This window comes from Halichoerus grypus, chromosome 7 (genome assembly GCF_964656455.1).
Source record: "Halichoerus grypus chromosome 7, mHalGry1.hap1.1, whole genome shotgun sequence".
Lineage (NCBI taxonomy): Eukaryota > Metazoa > Chordata > Mammalia > Carnivora > Phocidae > Halichoerus > Halichoerus grypus.
The window spans coordinates 152,271,369-152,297,008 of record NC_135718.1 but is presented as its reverse complement, the minus strand read 5'-3'; the positions used below and the strand labels follow the sequence as shown (position 1 = coordinate 152,297,008).

Below are 25,640 nucleotides of genomic sequence, written 5' to 3'. Positions count from 1 at the left end.
TGCCCATCACCCCGTGACCCCATCCCCCCACACGCCTCCACTCCAGCAACCTTCAGTTTGTTTCCTATAATTAACAGTCTCTCATGGTTTGTTTCCCCCTCTGATTTCTTTCCATTCCATTTTCCCTCCCTTCCCCGATGATCCTCTGCACTGTTTCTTATATTCCACATAAGAGTGAAACTATATGATACTTGTCTTTCTCTGATTGACTTATTTAGCTCAGCAAAATACCCTCCAGTTCCATCCATTTTGACATAAATGGCAAGAATCCATCCTTTTTGATGGCTGAGTAATGTTCCTGTGTGTGTGTGTGTGTGTGTGTATGCCACATCTTCTTTATCCATTCATCTGTCGATGGACATCTTGGCCCTTTCCCCAGTTAGGATACTTTGGATATTGCTGGTATAAGCATTGGAGTGCAGGTGTCCCTTTGGATCATTACATTTGTATCTTTGGGGTAAATACCTAGTAGTGCAATTGCTGGGTCATAGGGTAGCTCTATTTTCAACTTTTTGAGGAATCTCCATACTGTTTTCCAGACTGGCTGCACCACCTTACATCATCCACAGTGTAAGAGGGTTCCCCTTTCTCTCCATCCTTGACAAAATTTGTTGTTTCCTGACAAGTTAATTTTAGGCATTCTGACTGGTGTGAGGTGCTCTCTGTTTGGGGTTTTGATTTCTTTTAGGAAAGCATTTCTCATGCCATCAAGAGGGTCACACATATAGCATGAAACATCTGCACATCAGAGTGGAAATACATGCTCCCTGCATCGACATGAAATACTAATGACATTCTTGACATTTCTCTGTATTGAATATTTAGTGACTAGATTCTAATATCTATGTGCTTTGTGTGAGTGATCTCGTCCTTCCTTATAAGACCATTTATTATTTATCACTCAGATGGTATTGTTAGTCCCATTTCACCGATGAGAAAAATGAGGTTTGTAGAGGTTAACAGTCTTCTAAAAGGGTCAGCCAGACAGTGAAAGTCACTAACTCTACACTTGAACTCTTACTGGGCACTACTGAGTACATGGCAGGAGTGTGGATGTTACAATAGTTATTAATTTATTTTTTTAAAATTGATGACTAGACAGGGTCATGTCTGGACTTTGTTTCCACTGCCCAGGCTCTGAACACCTTCTAATGAGGAATGAGGGGCAGGGGGTGGTCTGATGTGGCTCTAATCAGGAAGCTGTGCACCAGAGGCAGCTATTTCCAGGAGCTCCCTCATCCACAGCTTTATCAACTAGTGACACTTTATTTATCAGACAAATGAATCCCCAAAGTGGTAGAACTGTGGCAAATTTATATTAGATGTAGAATGGCACAAATGGGCTTTCACTAGTAAGAGTAATAGTAGTCAAGAACATAGATTTTACTGACACTTCCTGCCCTTGCTTAACAAGTATGAAAATCCAGGTACTTGGAATGGCCTGGGGCAATTCCTGCAGGAGCCTGTGTGTTGTTGAGATCTCTGAAGGATTTGGTTGCTTGGTCAGAATCCTGCCTCTAGAATTATGAGTCTGAGGGAATCTCTCTGGGATGATAAACAAAGCATCCAAATGGATGTAGATGGGGTTTTCTAGACCCGAAGAACAGGGGATGGACACCAGTATGCTTATTTGCTTAAGGTGCAAGGAGATAAAGACCTGGTTAATAAAACATCCTTAAACCCAGCCGATATTCTTCTGAGACCTGCTCTTCTTAGAGCCTGGTAGGATTTTCTATCAGTCCATAAATCCAGTGTTCTCCTGGAGAAGAGACATAGGCCAGTCTGCAGCAGAAGTAGAAGAGAATTCCACAACAGAGCAATGAAATTGGAATTATCTGAGTTGTTAAAATTTGCAGAGCAGCATTTGTAATCCTGGTTGGTGTCTGAGCTGGGGAGATGTTGGAGGTATCTAAATATGTGCTGTAATTCCAGAGTGAAGATCCTGGTGTGTGTTAGGGGGAGAGGAGAGAAAGAGAGAGTGAAGGGCAGAATGTGAGGGAGGAAGAGACAGGAAGAGAGATAGAGATGTCCTGGTTTATCTGACATTGAAAACCATTAACCAGGGGGAAAAACTACTTTCAGAAAATGAAAATGGAAACCACACAAAATGATGAATCTAAGAGGATGCAACCAACCCAGGGACAGAGTCAGCTTCCAGGACCTTCTGTAACCAGTACACAGTCAATGTGCAGCAACCCTCAGACTCCTCAGATGCCTCCACCAACCGCAGGCAGCAGTTCCTCAACCAAGGTACCATCTTCCTCTTCCCACTACTTATACCTCTCCACAACATGCTATTGGACTCGTCATGACCTTGAGAGAGCTTCTCAGTAATTCCTTACAATGTGTAAATACTCTAAACACCAAAAACCTCCCATTAGTTTATCAAATGTAGATACTGAGATTTTGTTGTATTAGAAGCCTTTTGCTACTTGCAAGGTATGCATTTTGACATAATTCTTAATCAATCTCAAGAGGGTTACTGGCTTGGTCCAGGAGTAGGGGTGGGATGTGGCTAGACAATTAGAGATGAATAAAAGAGGATGTTTATCCCCTATGTTCTCTATTCATCCATTTCTTCTTGATTTACTGACCATTCTTCTGGATTCATGTCCAGCATTCAGTGCTCGCTCCCACATCAGCTGTGTAAACATATTCCATTTCTGTGATTTGGAATTCATTGCTCCTATCTTTTCACTGGCCCAGAGACACCCCCTTCAGACCCCAGGTTGACTCATTTCCTCTGACAAGTCCTCCCCGCTGCTCAGACCACAATACATCCCATCTTCCCACTGCTCCCTTTCATGGGTCCCTTTATTTTTCATTCCCAGCTTTTGCAACCATTATAATGAGTCTAAGTTCTCCTTTCTTCCCGGACAATAACCTCAGATGATAGGGAAAGACAGGACAAGGGTAGACAGGTGAGTGCCTACAAACATGCATCAGCTTTTTCCTAGCCTGCCTTTGTATTGCCCTGACATGGCCCCAGGGGCTGCCAGCACTCGGGGGTACAATGTCCATTCTGTGGTGAATACACAGGCAACCTGAGGGATTGGCAAGGCAGCATTTTAATCACTGACTTCTAGTATACTTTATTACCTGACCCTAAGCTGCCCCCTGACCCAGGCTGGACCCCGCCCCCAAAACACACATAGAGTTGAAGGCAGACTCCTTATGGACAAGGTTTCTCAAGTTCTGTCTCCTTCTTCTTCCTGATGTCAGCCTCCATAACTGATAATTCCTCCACAGTCTCTCCAGGACATACTTATTGGATGGAGCTAGCAACCTCTGCCTGTTTGCCTCCAGACCAGGCAGCCATGGCTGTGACCTTATCTGGTCATTAGAACTTCAGTCCCCCTGTCTCTTTGCCATGACAATGACATAGGTGCCCATCTCAAGATAACTCTACCTTTGCCATGCATACTGGCTTAGAAGTGACAGTTTCTACATCCCCATCTGCCTGTATATGTGACACAGTCATTTCTTCTCACTTAAGAATCCTTCTGCTGCCCTGAAACTTCCTGGGAGCACAGGGACCCCAGGGAGACTCCTCTGCCCCCTCAGCCTCTTACACCTATGTGTCCTATGCTATCATTCCTCCTCTGGGGTCTGGCCACATGCGCAGGACCCCTGCCAAAAGGGTTTCTGACCATTCAGTCTGTGCTTCATTACGTGAGTAGGAAAGCCTTGCTCTGACTCATCTCAGGGTCTCCCAAGGATTTTCTCTAAGATGTGTGCTTTGTTTGCTTTTTTGGATCCAAAGCCATGAACAGATCACTCTCACCTTTGATTTCTGCTTTATATGTCCTTGAAGCAAACAGCACAGAATGGCATGATTCGTGAACCAGGTGGGAGGTGGAGGATATACTCTTAGAGAAAATGACCTGCTTATGCATTCAAACTATTATCCAAATGAAGATTATATTTTCATCATCTAAGTCCTATTACTGTGATTCCAGTTTATGATCACTGAATTTTAAAAAGTAATAGCTCAAGATGATCCTGTCAATAAGATGACTAAGTATATGTGGCTGATATGAATGGAGAGACTACTTTTATAAGGTTACTTATAACAGAGTTGCCGTCAACAGGGTCATCATAAACCATGAAATACTGTTTATCAGAGCAGAGTACAAACTTCTGAAAATCCATGGAAAAACAATGATGAAGACATTTCTGTGCACTGGGCATTTACTTGGTACTGGATTCAAATCCAGACTTTGAAATCTAAAGTTTAACATTTAGTTGGCATATCCCAAATCTAGAGTAGATATGCTGATGTTAAAATGTCTACAATTCATTTTTATACATTTAAGCAGTTAGTGTTAGGTTTGGGGTTGTTTCCATATGCCAGGTGCCCAGGCTGGCCAGAGGTTGTGTAATCAAGAAGCTGCCCTACAGAGGCAGCTCTGTTATATGCCTTTCAACAATTGGCACTTTAAAAATTAGATTACTGAATGTCAGAAGTGCTAAAAACTGTGGCTAATTAACTAATGTGATGAATATTTAATAGCTTTCATTAAGCAATGAAAGGCAGTAAAGGCCCATGATTACCGCAATATTTCCCAACCTTACTGAGAAAATGTACAGCCAGTGGCCATGGTTTGGGTGGGATATTGAATATACTGAATACAGCTCAGAATGCTGAAAGTTTCAGGTTGTCTGACCCACTCTGTAAAGATAGCAGAATCCGTGGCTGAGAAATCACATGTTGAGAGAACGTCTCCATCAGGGTTAGGATTAGAGCTCCTACTGGATGGAGGGCTGGATCTTCTAAATGCTGAAGAGCGGATGATAGAAACTGATGTACTTGATGAGAAAGGCTGAGTTAATAAGTGCCCATAAATGTGGCCAACCTTGTGTGAGACATGCTATCCTTACAACAGAAAGATAGCTCTGAGAATTATACCTCATCAATTGATTTGGACCAGTTCTGCAGGAAATGTAGAGCCACCATATTCTATCTCAGACCAATGAAATTTCAGCCATCTGAACTTTTAAGATTTGCAGAATGAGATGTCTAATCTTGGTTGAGATGAGAGAAAGGTAAGGGTAGGATGTCTACATATTCACTCCTATTCCCCCTGCAACAGGATCTAATTAGTAGAGTTAAGGTCCTGTTTTACAGAGTAAGAATGAAATGAAAGCATATTATATTTCATCTAATTTCGGAAACAACCACAAAAAAGAACAAAAGTCTATTTTTCTATGGAGAAGAGGTGATATAACCACCAAAATTGATGACACCATAAGGATGCAGCTATTCCAGGAACAGAGTCAGCTTCTAGAAACTTCAGCAACCAGCACATGCCCAAATGCAAGTCCTCCCTGCATTCTGCAGACGCTGCCAAAAATCCCATCCAGCAGTTCCTTAACCAAGGTACAGAGTGCCTGTTTCCAGTATTTCCCTTCCTTGTTAGCTGTTGACAAGGATCAAAAGAACCCTGTAAGGGCTTCTTAGTAATCCCCAACTGCATACAATTATTTCTTTATTTAAATCACTCATTTATTTACTGAGTATATATTTTAATATCCCACCTAAATTCAAATTCCAACTCTAATTATATCCCCCTCTGCATTAAAATAACCTAAGAGCCAGTGGACAGATAATCATCCTTATTCCACATGGGATTTAATAGGTCATTTATTTGTTTGATTTTATTTTTGTGTTTTCCTCAATGCACAACAGAGACTGCTTATGTGGAAGAGGGTGTAGAAATACAGAGTCAACCAGAGCACTATCACCCATTCTTCCTCTCCCATTTTTTATTACATAAATAATATTATCTTAGGAAATTTAGGAAATGGAGATACACAGACAAAAATAGGTAAAATTTTACTGTGTGATCTCTCTTACATCAAACGTCACATTTTGAAAATAGTCTTTCTGATTTTACCCTTTGTTATGTATGTACAAAGAATATCATTTTGTCGCATGACATATATTTTTCTATAATCCAGTTTGAGGGGTTTTTTGTCACTTAATATGCCTTAAAGTGCTATTTAAGTCAACCAATGTAGATTTAAATTCTTATTTTAATGTATAAGGGAAATTACACAGTTATTCCATAAATTAGAAAAATAATTCTGTATTATTTGACTTTAGGTTATTTCCAGTATTCCTCAGACCTGCAATGAGCAAAAGAAGAACATGTGTCCATTAGATATGCTTCCATGAGCCTCAGGGTAGATCCATAATAGTTTTCCAAGTCAGATCACAAGAAGTATTGCTAGTCTCCATGACAGCCAACTTGTGGCCTCATACTTGACCCTGGGACCCACCTTTCTCCTTGCCTTCATACTTCCTTTACTTCCTTTTATATATCAATACTTCCCTCCAATTCCAAGTGCTCTCCTGAAACTCTTATGTGATTCAGGCCACTGGGGACACAGGATGTCAGAGAAATTCCCCTGACACTTGGCTTCTCCACTGACATGCTTCTCTTCAGGGTCCTGCCATTATTCCAACAGAGAAGTGTGGTAAAGGGGGAAATTCTCCTCCTTTACCCTTCTAAGTTCTTGGCTGAGACCCCTATAATAAGAGACAGATTAATAAGAGAAAAACAAGCAGAAGTTTGTTATAATATATATACTTCATATATACCTGGGAGAAACCAGGGAAAAATTAGTAACTCCCTGAGGTGGACTAAACCACTGGCTAAAATATCATCTTCAGCTAAAGACAAGAGAAAGGAAGGTGTGGAGGCCACTTATGGAGATTACCAGGAAAAGTGGATAAACAAGGGTGTTTGTTATGCAGATTTCAGTCAGGTCATTTTTCATCATAAGATTTTCTTGTGATTTAGAGTTGTCCTTCTCTTCCTGGTGGAGAGAGAGACACTCTTACAAATGCATGTTCCTTACAAAAGGGCAATTTCTATTCTCTTTGTAGAGCTTTTCCTATATCTGCTATTTTTTTTAAATAATCAGCTCAAAATAATTCTATGCCAAGGAAGCATATTTTCAGATGGCTCATTCTGCTACTCTTCAAGAGCCTGGAGCCAGGGCATTTCCAAATTAGTGAAGTTCATGAGATTCTCCAGTGCTTGTTTAATCTCTTTTTAGCACGGTACTTCTTGGAAAAGGGCTAGTGGTTTCTGTCTTTCAGTTGTGACTTCTACTGGGATTGATTCCAGATGAAATCAGTGGTTTCTGACTGGAGCCTTTCCCACTGTCAGTGCTGTTAGGATGATTTATTTCCTTCCCTATTTATATCTTACTTTGCTCACTAAAATGAATTGATTGGTAAATTAAGATGATATATTCATCCTCATCTCTACTGGGAATCCCTTCATGACAACATGGTTATTGCCCACTTCCTCTATGCTTGACAGAGCTCTCCTAGGAGAAATACTTTTTATCTTGGATTAATCACATTTAAAGAAAAAATATTATTCCTCCCAAACTCATAAAATAATGAAGAAAATAAATAAAATTATGTTTAACTCTTCTCCATGTCTTTCACAGGCTACATTATACCAGGTCAGCCATTTCTGCCTAGCTCATTTTTTTCCAAATCTATCCAATCAGGTATTTCTGGAGGCTCAACATTGAGCCTAGGTGACTCGCACTAGAAAGTGACTGTGTATTCCCTTTCTTAACTGTGGCTCTTTTTGATGTGTACTTCCACGTAGAAACCAAGATTGAAGGCTGTACCTAGAGAAGCTTCCATAGAAGAGGGTTTCCAGAAGGGCCCCAAGGAAGTGATGGTGCTGAAAGCAACAGAACCATTTGCATATGATCTCATGGAAGCAGAGAGAAAGATGTTCCATGCCACTGTGGCTACTGAGAGCCAATTCTTCCAAGTGAAGGTTTTTCATGTCAGCCTGAAGGAGAAGTTCATCCCAAAGAAAGTCATCACCATATCAGATTACCATGGTCGCAATGGGTTCCTGGAGGTGTACAAAGCCACTTGTGTGTCTGATGTCAATGCTGACCGAAAGATGGAAATCTCAAGCAGACTGATCCAAAATGCAAATGCAACTCCTAAAATCAATAATCTTTACTCACAGGAGCCAGGAACATTTGTGAGTGGGATATATCAGGTGCATAAGGTAAGCCCAACACCATTGTTTTGTACTATTTCTTCTGCAACCCCAGAATTTGAAGGTCTGACTTGCCAAGTAGAGTTTGGTTAACTTCTGAAACACAGGAACTCTAAGGCCCCGGTGACCAGAGTAGTTGGGTAGAAGCTTCCCACTTCAGGATATGGGATAGAAAAACTCTTCATATTCTGCTTCCCAAGGTAATGCCATGCAAATTCTACAGAAAGAGATTTCCCAGAATCCTTGGCACTTATCAGATATGATGATCCATTCACAGGTATCCTGGCCCAGTACAGTGCAGACTTTCTATTAGTATACATATCCTTATGATTTTGTTTGAGTTTTGTTTCATCCATTTCAGTGACAGCTTAAGTTAACTGTGAATAGTTACCCTCCCAAACTTGGATGCTAGTTTTGACAACCAGAGTAAAAAATAAAAAGATGACTCTGCCCTAAAATGCAGCTGTTTCCAACAGTTAGCTAAGATTCTGATCATCTGAATCCTAAAGTGCTCTTCTCTTCACATTCACTCATCAAAATATTGTACGGCAACTGACTTTGGCATTATCTAATAGGAAATATAGATATTGAAAAGACTAGAGAAATCATGTTGTTTAATACTCAATTTATGGGGCACCTGGGTGGCTCAGTCAGTTAAGCGTCCAACTCTTGATTTCAGCTCAGGTCATGATTTCAGGGTTCTGAGATTGAGCCCCACATTGGTCTCCATGCTGGGTGTGGAGTCTGCTTAAGATTCTCTCTCTCCATCTCCAATGACCCCTCCCCCCCAAATTTTTTTTTAAATACTTAATTTATTAATATGGTCAATAAAATGCAGAATTTGGGTTAATTCTTAGAATTAGTGAAGGTATTTCTGTCCCAACTCATCATGGAAATACTAAGTTGAGCCAACCTTACTTTTCTATGGGAAGTTTTGTTCCATATTCCATTAAAGGTGTCTTCTAGGGTGGCTCTTTCCTTCTACCCCTGTTGTTTCCTGCGCCCTCTGTGTAAGTGGCTGTGCACACAGGTGCATATGCAGAATTAGTGAGTAGTGAGTGAGAAGGAACCTAGAACAATGGGACTAGATGATCTAGATTCAGGATTCAGGCAGAATGGGAGGAGTGAATAAATAGACAATGGAGAAGAATTACAGAAATGACATAATCTACTTAATGATGATTAGTGGCAATCCTCAGACTCATAAGAATTCTCTGAACAAAATATTTTAAGCTATTTGCCACCCCTCGTTCTGAACCTCCAGCTCATATTAACCTGTCAAAGACAAAAGTTTACACCCACACCCTGTGTTTCTCATAGATGTGGAAACCTGATCCAGTTCTCAGGAGAAGGGTGTTGATTTTCTTTTGCAGAAAAAAGTGTTGAATGAACACATCATTTTGTATGAAATACAAGATAATACAGGGAAGATGGAGGTCTTGGTGTATGGACGACTTACCAAAATCAACTGTGAGGAAGGTGATAAACTCAAACTCATCTGCTTTGAACTAAGTGCGGATCCGAGACAGCTGAGATCTGTAATTCACAGTTTCATCAAGGTGGGAACTTCTGGGGAACATCATTTTTCCAACATAGAAGACTTAAAGAAAACTAGACTGACTGTCCTTTCCATCATTCTTTCTTTTTTTAAAGAAAGAGATTTTTAATCATGTTGAAGAGAGAAACCCTAGAGAGGCCTTCCAAGTATATAAAATTAGCTAAGTATTGTAGAATTGGTTGAATGTATCAAAGAAGGGAGATTATTTAGTATATTTGGGCTTCATTAAGGCAGATTTGCTTCAAATCCTGGCTCTGTGATTTCCTAACTGGCTAGTGGACTTAAATACCAAGAACCTCAGGTCCTTCATCTAAAATATGGGGGAAATGTCATCTATCCCAGAGGATGTTAAAGAGAGCTCATACCAGACCTAAATGATCAACAGTGCCCCTGAATATGTCAAAACACAAAGTGAGCTGCCTTTAATGAGATATACAGACTGGTCTACACAGACAGATGGGGTTGGTACTAAAGGACTAAGTCCATGTTCTTTGTCACACACATCCATGAGGGATTGTGGGAAGACCATCAAAGGCTAATACCAGAGTGAAACAGATCAATACAAAGGTTGATGCATTCAGACACACAGCAGTCACCCACTCTTAGGTCTCTCCAGTTCTGAGGCCCTCAAACTTTCCAGCCTTTCCCTCACAGCCTCACACTCTCCTCCCACCTGTCTTCCCAGTGAGAACCTTCCCCCTCAGCTCTTTGCATTGAGTACATCTGCTCCTTCCTCTCTCCTGCCCTGTCCACATGTACTCATGCTGTGTGTGAGTGACTATCTCATTTCAGGATCTCAATCAAGGTTGGGGGGTGAATCAAAGGACAGGAATTCACTGAAGGGGAGAGGTGAGAGTGAGAGCTTTACAGGAAGAAGAGAGAAGGGGATGTAGTCAGTGGCTGGGAGAAAGAGTCAGTGCAGGGAGAAAGAATCAGCCGCATCTCAACTGCTCTGTCTTCATCTCTTTCTTCTTCAAGGTCATCAAGTCCAGGAAAAACAAGAAACAACCACTTAATCCTGATTCACATATGGAAACCTCGCTATAACACCCTTCTAAAAACCTGGATGCCATTAACAATGATGTCTGTGGAGGTAAAATCTAATTATAGAAAAAAAATACATATATATGAGACAAATTCAGTGATAGATATACCAGCTATTGCCGCTAGGGAATAGAGTGCTAATGGGTACTTTTTATTTCCTTTTCTATACTTTTCTGTGCCATCCTATCGCCATATTTTGCATGTATAATTTTTATAATTTGGAAAAAATAATAAACTTTTTTTTCTAAAGGAGTGCTATAACAGGAGTCTAACTCATTGGTATGTTGCTTAAAAGCAAATCGTCTGTGGCCCGCAGATCAGGGTGGGGCACCCAGGTCCCAAGCAGTATTTGCATTTATACTTTGGGTGTGATCTTGACAAGGTAAGGCTGGGGTCAAGAACAGGCATGTTGAATGGGCTGTGCCCTGCTCAGAGAAAGCCAGCTGAGGGCACATGTTAGCACAGAAACCCTCTGTGCTTCAGTTGCCAAGCCCTGTGTCCCAGGGAAGAGTTGCTTTAGCTCCGAACAATCTATTCAGAATTGGTGTCCCTGAGGGGGCATAATGGCTCATTGGTCTGTCAAATGAGGCACCTTCTGGCAATTTGCATGAAGGCGCTTCACTGTTTCACGTGATTCTAGCCCTGTGTGACGTCAAGCACCAACAGCTCAGTAGCTGTGCAACCATATTTCCTGGTTCTCATGCTGCACAAAGGTGGATTCCATCAGGAAGTTGCCCCAGGCAAAGATCTGCATCAGGCAAGCACTGAAGAAGCATTAATTTCCTATAGAGTACAATGGCAGAAAGTAGGTATCCCAAAACTGACATTTACAGTCTATTTCTTGATCCCATATTTACTACCTGGTGTTTTGCAATTACTTTGTGTCACTTAGTCTCCAGCCTAGCCGTAGATGGTTGATAGTTTTCTCCTCTTTACTCTCCTCATATGAGAAAAGCAAGGAACAGGAAGGTGAAATCGCTTTCTCCTAATGATACTCAGATTCAATCCCAGTCCTCGGTTGAGAATCAGGCTGTGGTCCTGGTTTGTGGTAGGTGTGTGAGGGGGAGGGAAGGAGGATGAGGTGGAAGCTGTGAAGGATGGAATGGGGTGTCTCCCTCCGGGAAGGTCCAAGGTTGTTTATGTGCAACTAATCTAAGGAAAACGGCATTACAGATCTGCCTTCACGGTTTGGGGCCAAGGTCCGTGGAAAAAGAATGAGTTGTTCTCGCTTGTACCGCCTCCTTTCTGATGGTGGGTCGTATTCTGGAGGCTTAGATGCCAAGAGTAAAATATATACCTGTTTTTATCTCCTTGAGTGATACCATTTTAATAACATATAGAAATAATAATATGCATTAATATATTAATAATATACTAGTTAATAATATATATTATTAAGATAGATACACAATATATATTAAATATGGTATATACATAGTATTTATAGTATAGATTTACATTCAAGGTAATTTTGGTCATTTTGGGAAACCAGACAGTGAAGGAACATAGAAGTACTGAGTCCAGCCTCTTCATCTGCAATGAAAAAAGTGAAGTTTAGAGAGATTGAGGGAAGTCGTCAAGATCATAGCATCCCTCAGCTAGTTCAGGAATGCTGAGAAGATGTCACCGACTGCTAAAACTTCCTCCAAATCAGACTCGATTTATGGACCCTCAGGATTAAGAAGGCTTCACACAGAAATGATTTGTATTCTGAGCTACATACTCATAGTCTTTATGTTCTTACTCTTACTGCTTCAGATTCGTATTACTTTATACAAACTTTCTGTAATTGACTATTCTATAGGATGCAGGTAACGGTGATTAAGAGTTAAAGAATAAGCTCTTGCAGTGACCTGTCCAATCCGTGTTCTGACTCTCCTTACTGATGTGCTGATTCCCTCTGGAACTTACTGCTTCCAAGCATACTGTGTCTCTAAAGGAGATAAACAGGATATGGCCCCCCACCCAAAAGAATTGGGGTCTTTGATTTTGTGTTCGTCTAAATAGCTTCATCCTCTAGTGCCATGGACCTGCTCTATCTTCTATTTTTGCACTTTGCCCCCTTTGGAGTTTCTCCTCTACCCCAGCATGAAGTAGGTGAGAAGCTAGAAGTTCCCCTAGATTTGAAGTGTGGGATCCAAGAGAAATTCACAACTCAGAGATGCTATCTACCATCACAAACTCCTCATTGCTATAGTTGTACCAAGTGGTCTTAAGGTATGCAGGAGGCAGAGAAATATCTCCAAGTATCTCGAAGTATCACCGTACGGCTCTGATGAGAAGATGTACATCCAAACTGAATGCCTCGTTTTCTTCATTTGTAAAAATAGAGCTAATAATGGTGAAAACATAATAGTTATTATCTGTGGTGGCCATTAAACAAGGCATCTGTACAAAGCACTTAACAATTAGCTAGCCTGTAATATTTAGTAAAGAAAGCTATTACACTGCTGTTTGTAACTTGCATTTCCTATTTAACGGTATGTGTTATAAATCTTTATGTGTCAGAACATAGTCATAAACTGTAGTCATATTCAATAACAAATTTATCATGACTATTTTAACTCACTGTTTACTTCACTTATTCTGAATTATTCTTTATTTAAAACAGTATTTATGTAATGCCCATAAGCCAACATATTTCTAGGCTAAATACCTATAAGTGGGGTTTTTGGATCAAGGAATATGAATATATGTGTTAATAATATTGCCAAATTGATGTGCCAATTAATACTTCTGAGAACACTGTTCTTAATAATTATATCATTATCACATTCATAAACTGCATATTATTAATCTAACAAATAAGAAATACTCATTGTTTTAAAATCCTTGATCTGGGGGCATCTGGCTGGCTCAGTCATGTGACTTCTTGATCTTGGGGCTATGAGTTCAAGCCCCACGTTGGGCATAGAGATCATTAAAATAATAATAATAATAAAATCCTTGATCCAGTTTTTGTGAGTCTTTAAAAAAATAGCTTCATCTTATTTATTATAAAAGCAATGGGTGCTTATTCTAGAGAGATCAAAAACACAATCAAAAGGGTATTAAAAACATACACAATTTTATCTTCCTATGTGCTACATATTTTCCATTTTTTAAATTAAGGTATAATATGCATACAGTAAAATTCACTGTTATTAGTGCAAAGTTCTTTGAGGTTCTTTTTAAAGATTTTATTTATTTATTTATAGAGTGTGCATGAGCAGGGGGAGGGGTAAAGGGACAGGGAGAAAGAGAAAGAACCTGTTTGGTTTTTTTTTTTAAGATTTTATTTATTTATTTATTTGACAGAGAGAAAGCAAGAAAGGGAACACAAGCAGGGGGAGTGGGAGAGGTAGAAGCAGGCTTCCCACTGAGCAGGGAGCCCGATGCGGGACTCAATCCCAGGACCCTGGGATCATGACCTCAGCTGAAGGCAGACACTTAATGACTGAGCCACCCAGGCGCCCCAAAGAGAAAGAATCTCAAGCCTACTCCACGCTGAGTGAGGAGCCCAACACCAGGCTTAATCTCATGACCCTGAGATCATGACCTGAGCCAAAATCAAGAGCCACGAGGCACCCAAAGTTCTTTGAGTTTTTACAAGTGCATGCAGTTTAACCACCACAAAATCAAGATCTAGAACAATTCAACTGTAGCCAAAATTTCCTTCATGCTACTTTATTATTTACTCTTCCTCCGATTCCAGGCTCCTGACAACCACTGATATAGTTTCTTTTTTTTTTAAGTTAAATCTACTATTAAAGTATAATCGATGTATAATGTTATATTAGTTTTAGGTGTACAACATATTGATTCAGCAATTCTGTACATCATTCAATACCCACCATAAGTGTGGTCCACCTCTGTCACCAGACATGATTACAATATTATCGACTATATTCCCTATGCTGTACTTTTCATCTCCATGACTTATTTATTTTATACTTTTGCCTGTTCCAGAATTTCACAAAGTGGAATTAAAAATGTATATATGGGGCACCTAAGTGGCACCATTGGTTAAGCGTCCAACTCTTGATTTTGGCTCCGGTCATGATCTCAGCATCATGAGATCGAGCCTGGCCACAGGCTCCCCTCTGGTCATGAAGCCTGCTTGAGATTCCCTCACTCTCTCTCTCTCTGCCCCAGCCTTCGCTTGTGAGCACTCTCTCTCTCTAAAAAAAATAAAATAAAATAAAAATGTGTATAGAGTTCTGAGTCTGGCTTCTTTCACTTAGTATGATGCATTTATGATTCATCCATGTAGTTGTGTGTATCTGTAGTTTATTCTTTTTTTGTTGTGTGGAATTCAATTGTGTGGATCTACCGAAGTTTGTTTATCCATTCCCCAGGTGAGGAACAATTGAGTGGTGTACAATTTTGCCTAATTACACATCAAACTTCTAGAAATATTCACATACAGATGTTTGTGTGGACACAGGTTATCATTTCACATGGAAAACCTTGGATCAAGATGCTGGTTCAATGCAAGCATATGCTTAAATTTACAAGAAATTTCCAAACTGCTTTCTAAAGTGACTGTAACATTGCTCATTCCCATCTGCAGTGTGTGAACATTTCATTGGCTCTGCATCCTCCACAGGCTCAGCCTTGCACGTATGTGTTAACTTTTTAAAAAGCCTGCAGAACTCTTTGCTAAGTGGTTGTGTCATTTGACGCTCCTACGGTTCTGGTTCCTTCCTGACCCCATCAGTACTTGGCGTGGCCAGTCTTTTTCAATTTCAGCCCATCAAGTTGGTGCATAGTTGCATCCCATAGCAGCTTTAATGTGAATTTCCCCTAAAGACGAATTATTTTGAGCAGCTTGTTAGGTGCTCATTTGCCACCTGTGTATCTTTTTTTTTTTTCCTTTTTAAAAATTCGGTTGTTTGTTCTTATGGAGTTTTAAGAGTTCATTATAAATGCTGGGAACAGGATTTTTAGCAGCTATGTGACTATCAAATACTAAGTCTCAAATTATGATATACTTTTCTATGCCTTAAAGGTACCTTTCCAAGAGAATTTTTTTATGTTGATAAAGTTAAATTATCAGAAAAATGTATCCTGTGTGCTTTTGGAGTTATATCTAAGAAATCTTTGCCTAAACCAACATCACAGATTTTCTCTTGTGTTTCTTCTAGTTTTATAGTTTTGGGTTCTGCATTTAAGTCAAGGATCCATTTGAGTTAATTTTTATGCAGAGAGCAAGGTATGGATCAGGTTCATTTTTTTAAATATGAATATTCCATTCTGGTATTATTTGTTCAAAAATGATCCTTTCTCCATCAAATTGTGGTTGTACTTTTGTAGAAAATCAACAGATTGTATATGTGTGGGCTTATTTCTGAACTGTTACTTCCATTAGGTCTGAATGCCAATCCTTTTTCCAATATGACAAGCTATCTTATTATATATGTCTCTTTTAAAAATATTTTTTAGTCTATGCCTTAGAGCTTACAACACATGTCTTCAATCAGAAAGTATCTTCAAATATCACCATGCTACTTGGCATGTTGTGTAAGGATCTTCCAGTAGCATATTCCTAATTCCTCCCTCTCCTATTTTGTGCTATTGATGCCAAATATTTTACTTTTTTAAAAGATTTTATTTATTCATTTGACAGAGAGAGACACAGCAAGAGAGGGAACACAAGCAGGGGGAGTGGGAGAGGGAGAAGCAGGCTTCCCGCCGAGCAGGGAGCCTGATGCGGGGCTCGATCCCAGGACCCTGGGATCATGACCTGGGCTGAAGGCAGATGCTTAACGACTGAGACACCAGGCATCCCAGACAAATATTTTACTTTTATTTATTCTACAAACACATAATACTTTGCTAATATTTTTGCTTCAGACTAGGAATTGGCAAACGGTGGCCCATAGGCTTCGTCCAGCCCGTTGACTGTTTTTGTCAAGATGCTACCTGTTTTTGTACAGCCCACAAGTAAAGAATGGTCTTTACCTGTTTTTGATGTTTGGGTGGAAAAAAATCAAAAGAATATTGTATGACACATGAAAATTATAAAAAATTCCAATTTCAGCATCCATAATACAGTTTTACTGGAACATAAGCAAGCTCATTCATTCATGAATTTTCCAAGAATACTGTTGTAGCCAGTTCAGAGGTCAGCAGCTATAACAGAGACTGTAGGGAACGTATAGTTTAAAGTAAATGTTTGGCCCTTTATGGAACATTTTGCCAACCCCGCCTTTTGAATATCCGTTATATTTTAGAGTACTTAAAAATAAGAAAAACAAATTTTATAATACCTTTAGTGTACTTTTCTTTGTATAGATTTAAATTTCCATAGGGCTTTAAATTCCTTTGCCAGGGGCTCCTGGATGGTGCAGTTGGTTGAGTGTCCGACTCTTGGTTTCAGCTCAGGTCATGATCTCGGGGTTGTGGGATTGAGCCCCAGGATGGGCTCCACACTTAGCACTGAATCTGCTTGAAACTCTCTCTCCCTCTCCCTCTATCTCCCCCCCACAATCCCTCTCTCTCAAATAAAGAAATAAATCTTTTAATAAATAAATTCCTGGGGAGCCTGGGTGGCTCAGTTGGTTAAGCGTCTGCCTTCAGCTCAGGTCATGATCCCAGGGTACTGGGATTGAGTCCTGCATCGGGCTCCCTGCTCAGCGGGGAGTCTGTTTCTCCCTCTACCCCTCCCCCCTGCTCATGCTCTCTCTCACTCTCTCACTCATGCTCTCTTTCTCTCTCTCATAAATAAATCTTTAAAATAATAATAAATAAATTCCTTTGCTTAACATTTCTTAACATTTTCTTTAATTTAGTCCCACTCTGAGTAAATTACCTCAGTTTTGTGGGTCTGAAAATGTCTATTTCTCCTCCATGTTTGAATATTTTTTACTAGTTTAGAATTCTGCTTTGACAGTTGTCTTTATCTTTCAGAATATTAAAGATGTCAGTACATGGTCTTCTGGCTTCAATAGTTTCTGACGAGAAATCTGCTGTCATTCTTCCGTCTGTGTCTATGCACCTCCCCCTTGCCCACGCTGCCTTCAGGATTTTTGCTTTGTCTTTTAGCAGTTTGAATATGGTATACCTAAGTGTGTGTGGTTCATTACTAACATTTCATTATTATTATTTATTCTGCCTGGTGTTCTCTGAGATTCTTAGATCTGTGGTGATTTGTCTGTAATTAGTTTTTAAAAATTCTTTAACTTCATCTCTTTTCACATATTCCTTATGTCTCAATCTCTGTTCTCTTTATGGGATTCTAATTGCTGGTATTTTAAACTGCTTGCTATTGTCCCCCATCTCTTAGATATTCTAATCTTTTCATTCTTTACATTTTTTTCTTTTTAATGTTTCCATGTGAGTATTTTTTATCCATCCCTAGGATCTTGACTCTTTCCTGTGCCGTGTCAAGTCTACTGATGATTCTGTCATAGGCTTTCCTCATCCCTATAGCTGTGTTTTTCATTTCTCGTATTTCCAATTCATTCTTTTTCTTAGTTTCCATTTTTCTACTGAAATTGTCCATCCAATGATGCATGTTTTCCATCTATTTGAAATACCCTAACTGATCGTTTGAACATCTGAATCCTATCTAACTTTGTTTTGGTTGATTTGTATCCTTTTTTTTTTTTTTTTTTAAGATTTTATTTACTTATATGGGACAGAGAGAGAGGGACAAAGAGAGAGAGAGCATGAGCAGCTGGAAGGGCAGAGGAGAGGGAGAAGCAGATTTCCCACTGAGCAGGAAGCCTGACACGGGGGGCCCAATCCCAGGACCCTGAGATCATGCCCTCAGCTGAAATCAGAGACTTAACCAACAGAGCCACCCAGGCACCCCAAGATTGATTTGTCTCTTGACATATCTTTTTTCTTCTACTTCTTTGTGTGCCTCACAAATTTTATCAAAAGCTATCCATGATGGTAGAAATTGAGGTAGACAGTATTTCTACCTGGAAATGAGCACAGATTATCTTTTGCTATGACTTTACCATAGTAACTGAATTAATCTGGTCAGGAGCAGAGCTGGCTTTGAGATTTACTGGTGTTATTCGCTCTCAGGGCACCACATGTTTAAACTTCTTCTAGTGCTACACCATTAGCTTTAGGTCTTCCCTTCACACCTGAACCTAAGAATATATCTTTTACATGCTCTTGATCATCCCCTAGCAACTGACTTGTTATTTGGTGCTTCTTTAGCCTGGCAGTCAGCAGCAGGTTGTGGAGTGATGGGGGAGTTCCTCACTCAGCATCAGCCTTTGGAAGGCATTGTATCCTAAGTCTTATGGGTGAGATTTTCACCCCTATCTTGTCCCTCCCTCAGATGTAAGAGAACCCTTTATATTCTGCTCCCAGAACCTATTTCTACCCTTTTTGCAGGAGTAGAACAACTTTTTCTTCCCTCTGTTTTAATAGGTCTTCATCCGTGTCCTAAAGATGGCAGAATTTTGCTTCAATTTTATTCATTCAATGGGTGTTTATTGAACAATGACAGTCTCCCTAAATGTCCACATAGAGCAGAGCCCTATCCTTACCCCAAACTAAACCTGACACAGGGCTGGAGCGAATGAGAAATAAACCTTTACTGTGACAATATGTTGTGATTTTGGAGTTGTTCATCCAACAGTGACCCCCTCCTGGCTAACCTGGGTGGGGGGGAATGCTGCCTGCTGCTGTTCTCGGGCAGCTCAGTCTGGTTGAAGGGGGTATATCAGGTATTCTTCAATTAAATGCTGTTTAGACCAGTTGATCTGAATTGATCCTTTCATTTCAATTTTTGGGCTTAATAACCTGCATGGAGAAAAAATACACATAGTCTGAGAAGTAGTTGATCAGTTACCCCTTCTCTGCTTGCAGTGACTCCATCCTCGTAAAGTATACCTTTCTTTTCTTCTTATAAAATTATCTCCTTCCCTTCCTTCCAGTACATTTTTTCACTCTTGAGTCTCTCTCCTTAAGTTATGTCTGGCCTGAGATATACAGTCCTGCTTAACAAGAGCATGGCACTGTCCCCTGTCTGCACTCCCACTCTTACAAAGACAGGAGCCAGTGGAAACAATGTTGGGGCATGGGGAAGAGGGCCAATTGGTGGCAGCAGCATGCACCAGTGTGAAGGACAGACAAGGGACAGGAGGAGGGAGGCAGCTTATCCTGACTCAGTTGCCCTGGAGTATGGTAAGTGCAGGGATGTCTGGATTGACTCTGAGAAATGTGTCCTCAAGATGTCGGGGACTGTGCCTACTTTTACATACATCTCTCAAAATCATTTGCCCAACTTTGGGCAAACTGTCTGCATTAGACTTACAGTGTCACCAATGAACTCTGTGGGACTGTGTGGGCGCCTTCATGTATGTCTCTGCCTTGTGAAACCCATGTCCTCTTGACTGTGTGGGTAGGATATGTGTTTCAGAAAAGGGAGGTTCCTAAGTTCTGTGAGATGCAGGTATACTAAATATCACGGAATTTCACACCATATCCTGTTCTAGAGCACCTGTCCAGCTTTCTGAAAGTAAATACAAAATATCATCCCCTTGAAGGAGAGATTTTCCTCCATGCAACTCCCACCTTAATGAAACTGTGAGCCCCAGATTTCAACTATACTTTTTCTCCAGTTTTCAACAGCCTGAAGAATGTAAGTCAAAGTATATCCCCTTCCTCACACTGACTTTGTTCTGTTTTCCAAGCACCAATGCCTCCATGCTCCCTGTGTTGTCATTTAGGTCAAATAATATATGATTCTTCTGTTTTCTGCAAAAAAATCAACACCCAACCTTTGATAGTCTAATTAAGAAATCAGTCAGATACTAGAAGTGCCGGCAACAACCTCCAGAAGGAAGTACAGACCTTCCTCCACTTATGATGGGGTTATATCCCGATAAACCCATCATAAGTTGAAAACATCATAAGTTGAAAATGGCATTTAATACATCTAACTTACTGAACATCACAGTTTAGGCACACTTACCTTAATCGTGCCCAGAACACTTATACATGAACCTACAGTTGGGCAAAATCATCGAACATAAAGCCTATTTGATAGTAAAGTGTTGCATATCTCATGTAACTTATTGAATCCCATACTGAAAGTGAAAAATGGAATGGTTATATGGGGCAGAATGGTTGTGTGTCAATTGTTGACCCTGGTGATCACGTGGCTGCCTGGGAGCCACGGCTGCTCCCCAGCATCCTGAGAGGGTACCGTCCACACATCACTAACCCAGGAAAAGATGCAAATTCAAAACTCGAGGTACAGTTTCTACTGAATGCATATCACTTTTGCACCATTGCAAAGTCTAAAAATGGTAAGTTGAACTATGGTAGGTCTGTAGAAGGAAACAAATTCAGATTTGAAAGAGGCAGGTACATAAGTAATACGTGTTAGCAAATTCAGGTAGACGTAACTGTCTTACTTAGGACAATTGCCTCCTGTGTCCATCTTTCCAGTCCAAAGCTCCCCTCCTTTGGGAGGCCAGGATGGCTTGAGCCAATAACTGGCAGATGGAAAATATGGGGTTTTTCCGGGGCCAGTAGCCAGAGCAGGCAGTGGAAAGAAGATCCCAGAGTTGGAGGACAGTCACTTAAAACAACCAGTCCAGGAGAGACATGAGCAAATGATGCAAAACCTAGTAGAGTCTAAGTAAGAGTTAGGAATGAGGGAAACAGAAATATTTACCCTAAAATGTGCCATTTGGCATGCAGATTGTTTTTAGCTGAAGGCAATTAAGACCCACAAGACTCAGGAAAAGTTTTTTGCCTCTCCTTTAACTGTATAAAAAATATTTAGATGGGGGCCTATACCAGGAAAAAAGCTATTACCCAAGATAACTGTTTATATAAGACAGACTTAGTGGCGTGGCAGGGCAAACATCTGTGTACCAAACATCGGATCTTCTCATTTTCCTGTGAACTGCCTTGCTCCTCTGAAGCCCCAGACCCCCGCCCCCTTCTCTTTAGCTCGGGACACCATATAAGCCTGACCGTCTGATAATCTCTGAGTCTCATATTTTTTATGGGGCCCCAGTTCATACAAAATTAAGTTTTTCTCCTAAATTTCTGTCTTATGTCAATTTAATTATTAGATCAGTCAAAGAACCTAAAAGGGAAGAAGGGGAAAGTTTGCCACTCTTACGGCAAATGACAAGAAATAACCACAATCAAGTACAAGTCAAAAGGGAGCAGGGTATTGATCAGTTACATGAAAGATCAATAGTATGTTAGGTTTAATTTAATGGGCTAAATGAGTACATGTTTGTGGGTGGTTGCCATATTAAAGGCTCAGAACTGGGATGGAGAATATGGACATCTTATCTAAGGTCATTTTTGGCTTGAATTTTCCAGGAGGACAGATTTGCCCTATCGGTTCCTCTGCAACTAACCCCAAACAGCAGGGCTCATCTAAGGCTCCTGGAGGCAGAGCAAGTGGGGTCCCTCCCTGTAGTCCTTCAGGTCTGACCCCAGTCCAGGGAAGTAGTCACAGCCAGTCCCTCTGAGGCTCCGAGGCAAATACGTGATTAGTCCTCACTTCTAGTACCTCTCCTCAAACCAACTCTTTTCCTCCTCCACTTTTCCTTCTCCTCCTCCTCTTCTCCTTCTTTCTTCTCCTTCTTCTTTCTTCTCCTTCTTCTTCTTCTTCTTCTTCTTCTTCTTTTCTTCTTCCTCTTCTTCTTCTTTCTTCTCCTCCTCCTCCTCCTCCTCATTCTTTAGCCTGCTCTACTTATTGGTCTTCCCAGTCAATTAATCTGGCTTATCACTCTACTACAGTGATTGTATATTCACAAAAATAGTAACCTAAAATACAGTTCCTATGTATAAAGTGCAAAAATCACCCAGAGGGCAAACACTGTTCGTGTATGAAGTAATCCCTCTTTCAGAAGCTACAAGGATGAAAGGAAGTTGAAACAGGATTGTGACAGCTTCTTGAGAATAAAACACTTTTAATGTATTTTGGTTTTAGCGTATGCACTCTGCAGCTCTTTACTTTTGGGGGAGAGGTTATTACTTTTGGCTTTATTCTGTATAGAGACTTTGAAATGAATAATTTCTAAATCCTCTTCAAGCTCCTAGTGGAGAATAAGCTAATCTTAGTAAGCAATATAAAATCATATATAGAAACGTACCTTCAGGACTGCAAACAGCCTGTTCACAATTATTCCAAGGGGCTGAGTTTGAAGCTCATCGATCTTTGGGGTTTCACTAGCATTCCTGATAATGCGCTTTGGGACACTGATCTGCATCAAACACAAATGAGGCACCATTCACGTCCAGGAAATGACTGTGCCAATATTTGATATTATAATTATTTTTTTGGAGTGAATTTATCTTTTAGCTCTTATGAAAACTTTCACGAAGGAGAACTGACTGTCTGTAGCGACTATAGCATGGGTACATTTCACCCTGGCAAACTGAATTGTTTGAATGAAACCAAAGCATCTTCCCTGACAGTACTGTGCATTAGCCTTCCACTCCCAATCTGTCACAAATCCTAAGCCTTCTTACCAAATCTCTTTCAATTCAGTGTATTTTCCTCCGTTTCCATTTTATGACCTAATCAAAGCTACTGCGTACTCTTCCTGACTTATAGTTGTTCTTCCCACAGTCAAACTGGCTCATCACATTTTCCCCCAACAATATCCAGAAGGATCGTTTCAAAATGCAAATCTGGTATCATTCCTCTGCTTAAATCCTTTTGATCACTTCTGATTTCTCTTCAAACAAAGAGAATTCTAATCATGCTCCACCCAGCCAGACCTTGGGTATCTCTCAAAGGGCATCTCGTCATTCTCTGTGCTCCAGCCACACTGGTTTTCTCTCAAGTCCTTAAGTAAGCCAATGATGTCTGCACAAGGCTTTGTCACACCGTGTTCCCTGAGATTGAAGGCACTGTCCACTCCTATCCCTTTCTCAGAGCTGAGCTCAAGGGTCGCCTGCCTCGAGAAGCCTCATCTGACACCTCCACCTCTCACTCCTGGCTTTTGTTAGGTTCCCTTGACACCTGCTCTCGAAGGACTATCTCCTTCATTCAGAGCCTGTATCTCAGCTTATTAATTTATTAATCTTCATTAATCAGAATTATATGTACTTCCCTCATTAGAGTGTAAGTTCTCCAAAACTTGGATTTGTTTTCAACTCCCTATTTTATCACCAGGACCTAAAGGAGTTCCTGTTGCCTATTAGATGCTCAATGCATATTTACTGAAAGGACACATGGATGGATGGGTGGATGACATGCAGGCTCCTCACCGAGACCACCATAATGCAGCTGTATAATCTGGCTTCGTGCCCCGGGCCAATGGCCAAGTTATATTTCATCATGAAAAGCCAAATTCCAGTCATGGTCAATTATTTGAGATACTCTTGGGCAGAAGAAGGGGTAAAAAATTATTGGATGTTGTTTCTGATAGAAATGAGTAGTTCTGGGCTAAAAATAACAAGATAATCTATGACTTTAAACTTTGAGTTTACTAGAAAGAAGAATGATTTAATCATTAGAGCTGTTTAAGAGCAATGAGTTGTCTTAAGAGGCAGTGGGTTCTCTGTCACTACCTCTCACTGTAGAAAGTGGCCGGCTCTCTATCAGGGGAATATGGAGAGGTCTCTGCCCTCCGAAGAAGAAAACCTCCTAGCCCTCCACAGGTAAGTTAGTTCCATGAAACAGGTGTCTCAGGAGGTATGCAGATCAAGTCTCCCTTCCGTGTTGATAGCATGGGAGAGACACAGACTCCAGAGAGACACAGACTCCAGAGAGACACAGACTCCAGAGAGATGGAGGGCATCACCACATCGTGTCCCCCAGCATGGCAGTCATTGTATCTCACACACAGTGGTACCAAGGAAGCATTGGTGGTACTAAGGATCTCACTTTCCTTTACAATCAGGAGCACATTTCTTTTTTGTTTTTTGTTTTTGTTTTTATTTTATTTTATTTTATTTTTAATTTTATTATGTTATGTTAGTCACCATACAATACATCATTAGTTTTTGATGTAGTGATCCACGATCCATTGTTTTCATATAACACCCAGTGCTCCATGCAGTACGTGCCCTCCTTAATACCCATCACCGGGCTAACCAATCCCCCCTCCCCCCTCCCCTCTAGAATCCTGTTTGTTTCTCAGAGTCCATCATCTCTCATGGTTCATCTCTCCCTCCAATTCCCCCCCCATTTTTCCCTTCCTTCTCCTAATGTCCTCCATGTTATTCCTTATGTTCCACAAATAAGTGAAACCATATGATAATTGACTTTCTCTGCTTGACTTATTTCACTTAGTATAATCTCCTCCAGTCCCATCCATGTTGATGTAAAAGTTGGGTATTCATCTTTTCTGATGGCTGAGTAATATTCCATTGTATATATGGACCACATCTTCTTTATCCATTCATCTGTTGAAGGGCATTTTGGCTCTTTCCACAGTTTGGCTATTGCGGACATTGCTGCTATGAACATTGGGGTGCATATGGCCCTTCTTTTCACTACATCTGTGTCTTTGGGGTAAATACCCAGGAGTCAGGAGCACATTTCTATGTATTATCTCATTTATAATTTTCAACCTTCTGCTTTAATCTTACAGAGCTTTCACAGACCCTGATCACATCTCCTGTGAGCTCTACGTCCTCACATTCTTCATCTCTCTGCCTGTAGCAGTCTGTCCCAGCTATTGATTATTGACTCTGTCTCCACTCATGGTTTGTCCTGGTCTCCTCTACCTTCCATGAGGTGAGGTCATGGGGCAGAACAGCACACAGCACTCTGAGTGTGGACATGCAGAGAGAACATTCCACAAAGGAACGTGATCACATCTCTAAGCAGAGAGAACATTCCACAGAGGAAAAGTGAAACCCACAGGAAACAGAACAAAACCTGGTTTCCTACCAGAATAGCTCAGGGCAGCATGGATAAACGTTCCCATCCAAAGTTGGCCTAAGAATGACCTAGGAAGGAATTTTAGAGTTACAAAATAGGAACTTAGCTGACTTCTTCTATGGGCTACAGAGCTACCAGTCATTCCTGTTTCACACCTGGTCCCAAATTGGATCAC

The 25,640-nt window shown here is 40.6% G+C and overlaps 2 protein-coding genes across 2 annotated transcripts in view; one reads left to right on the top strand and one right to left on the bottom strand.

The window, feature by feature from the left end:
* LOC118521320 (interferon-activable protein 203-like) overlaps positions 1–10,899 on the top strand; it is a 36,059-nt gene extending 25,160 nt beyond the window's left edge. Inside the window, exons 6-9 of the mRNA XM_036069783.2 lie at positions 2,083–2,250; positions 7,635–8,054; positions 9,419–9,604; positions 10,582–10,899. Coding sequence (XP_035925676.1) covers positions 2,083–2,250; positions 7,635–8,054; positions 9,419–9,604; positions 10,582–10,650 — 843 coding nt within the window. The 3' untranslated portion in view covers positions 10,651–10,899. The remainder of the gene's footprint in view (positions 1–2,082; positions 2,251–7,634; positions 8,055–9,418; positions 9,605–10,581) is intronic.
* Positions 10,900–11,314: 415 nt separating this feature from the next.
* On the bottom strand, positions 11,315–22,904 carry AIM2 (absent in melanoma 2; the record flags this gene model as incomplete). The annotated part of the gene is given in 6 exon segments (XM_036069834.2): positions 11,315–11,395; positions 20,170–20,270; positions 20,273–20,345; positions 22,722–22,833; positions 22,835–22,889; positions 22,892–22,904. Coding segments are annotated over 6 exon segments (435 nt in total), but the record flags the coding sequence as incomplete, so codon positions are not given.
* Positions 22,905–25,640: the final 2,736 nt, after the last annotated feature.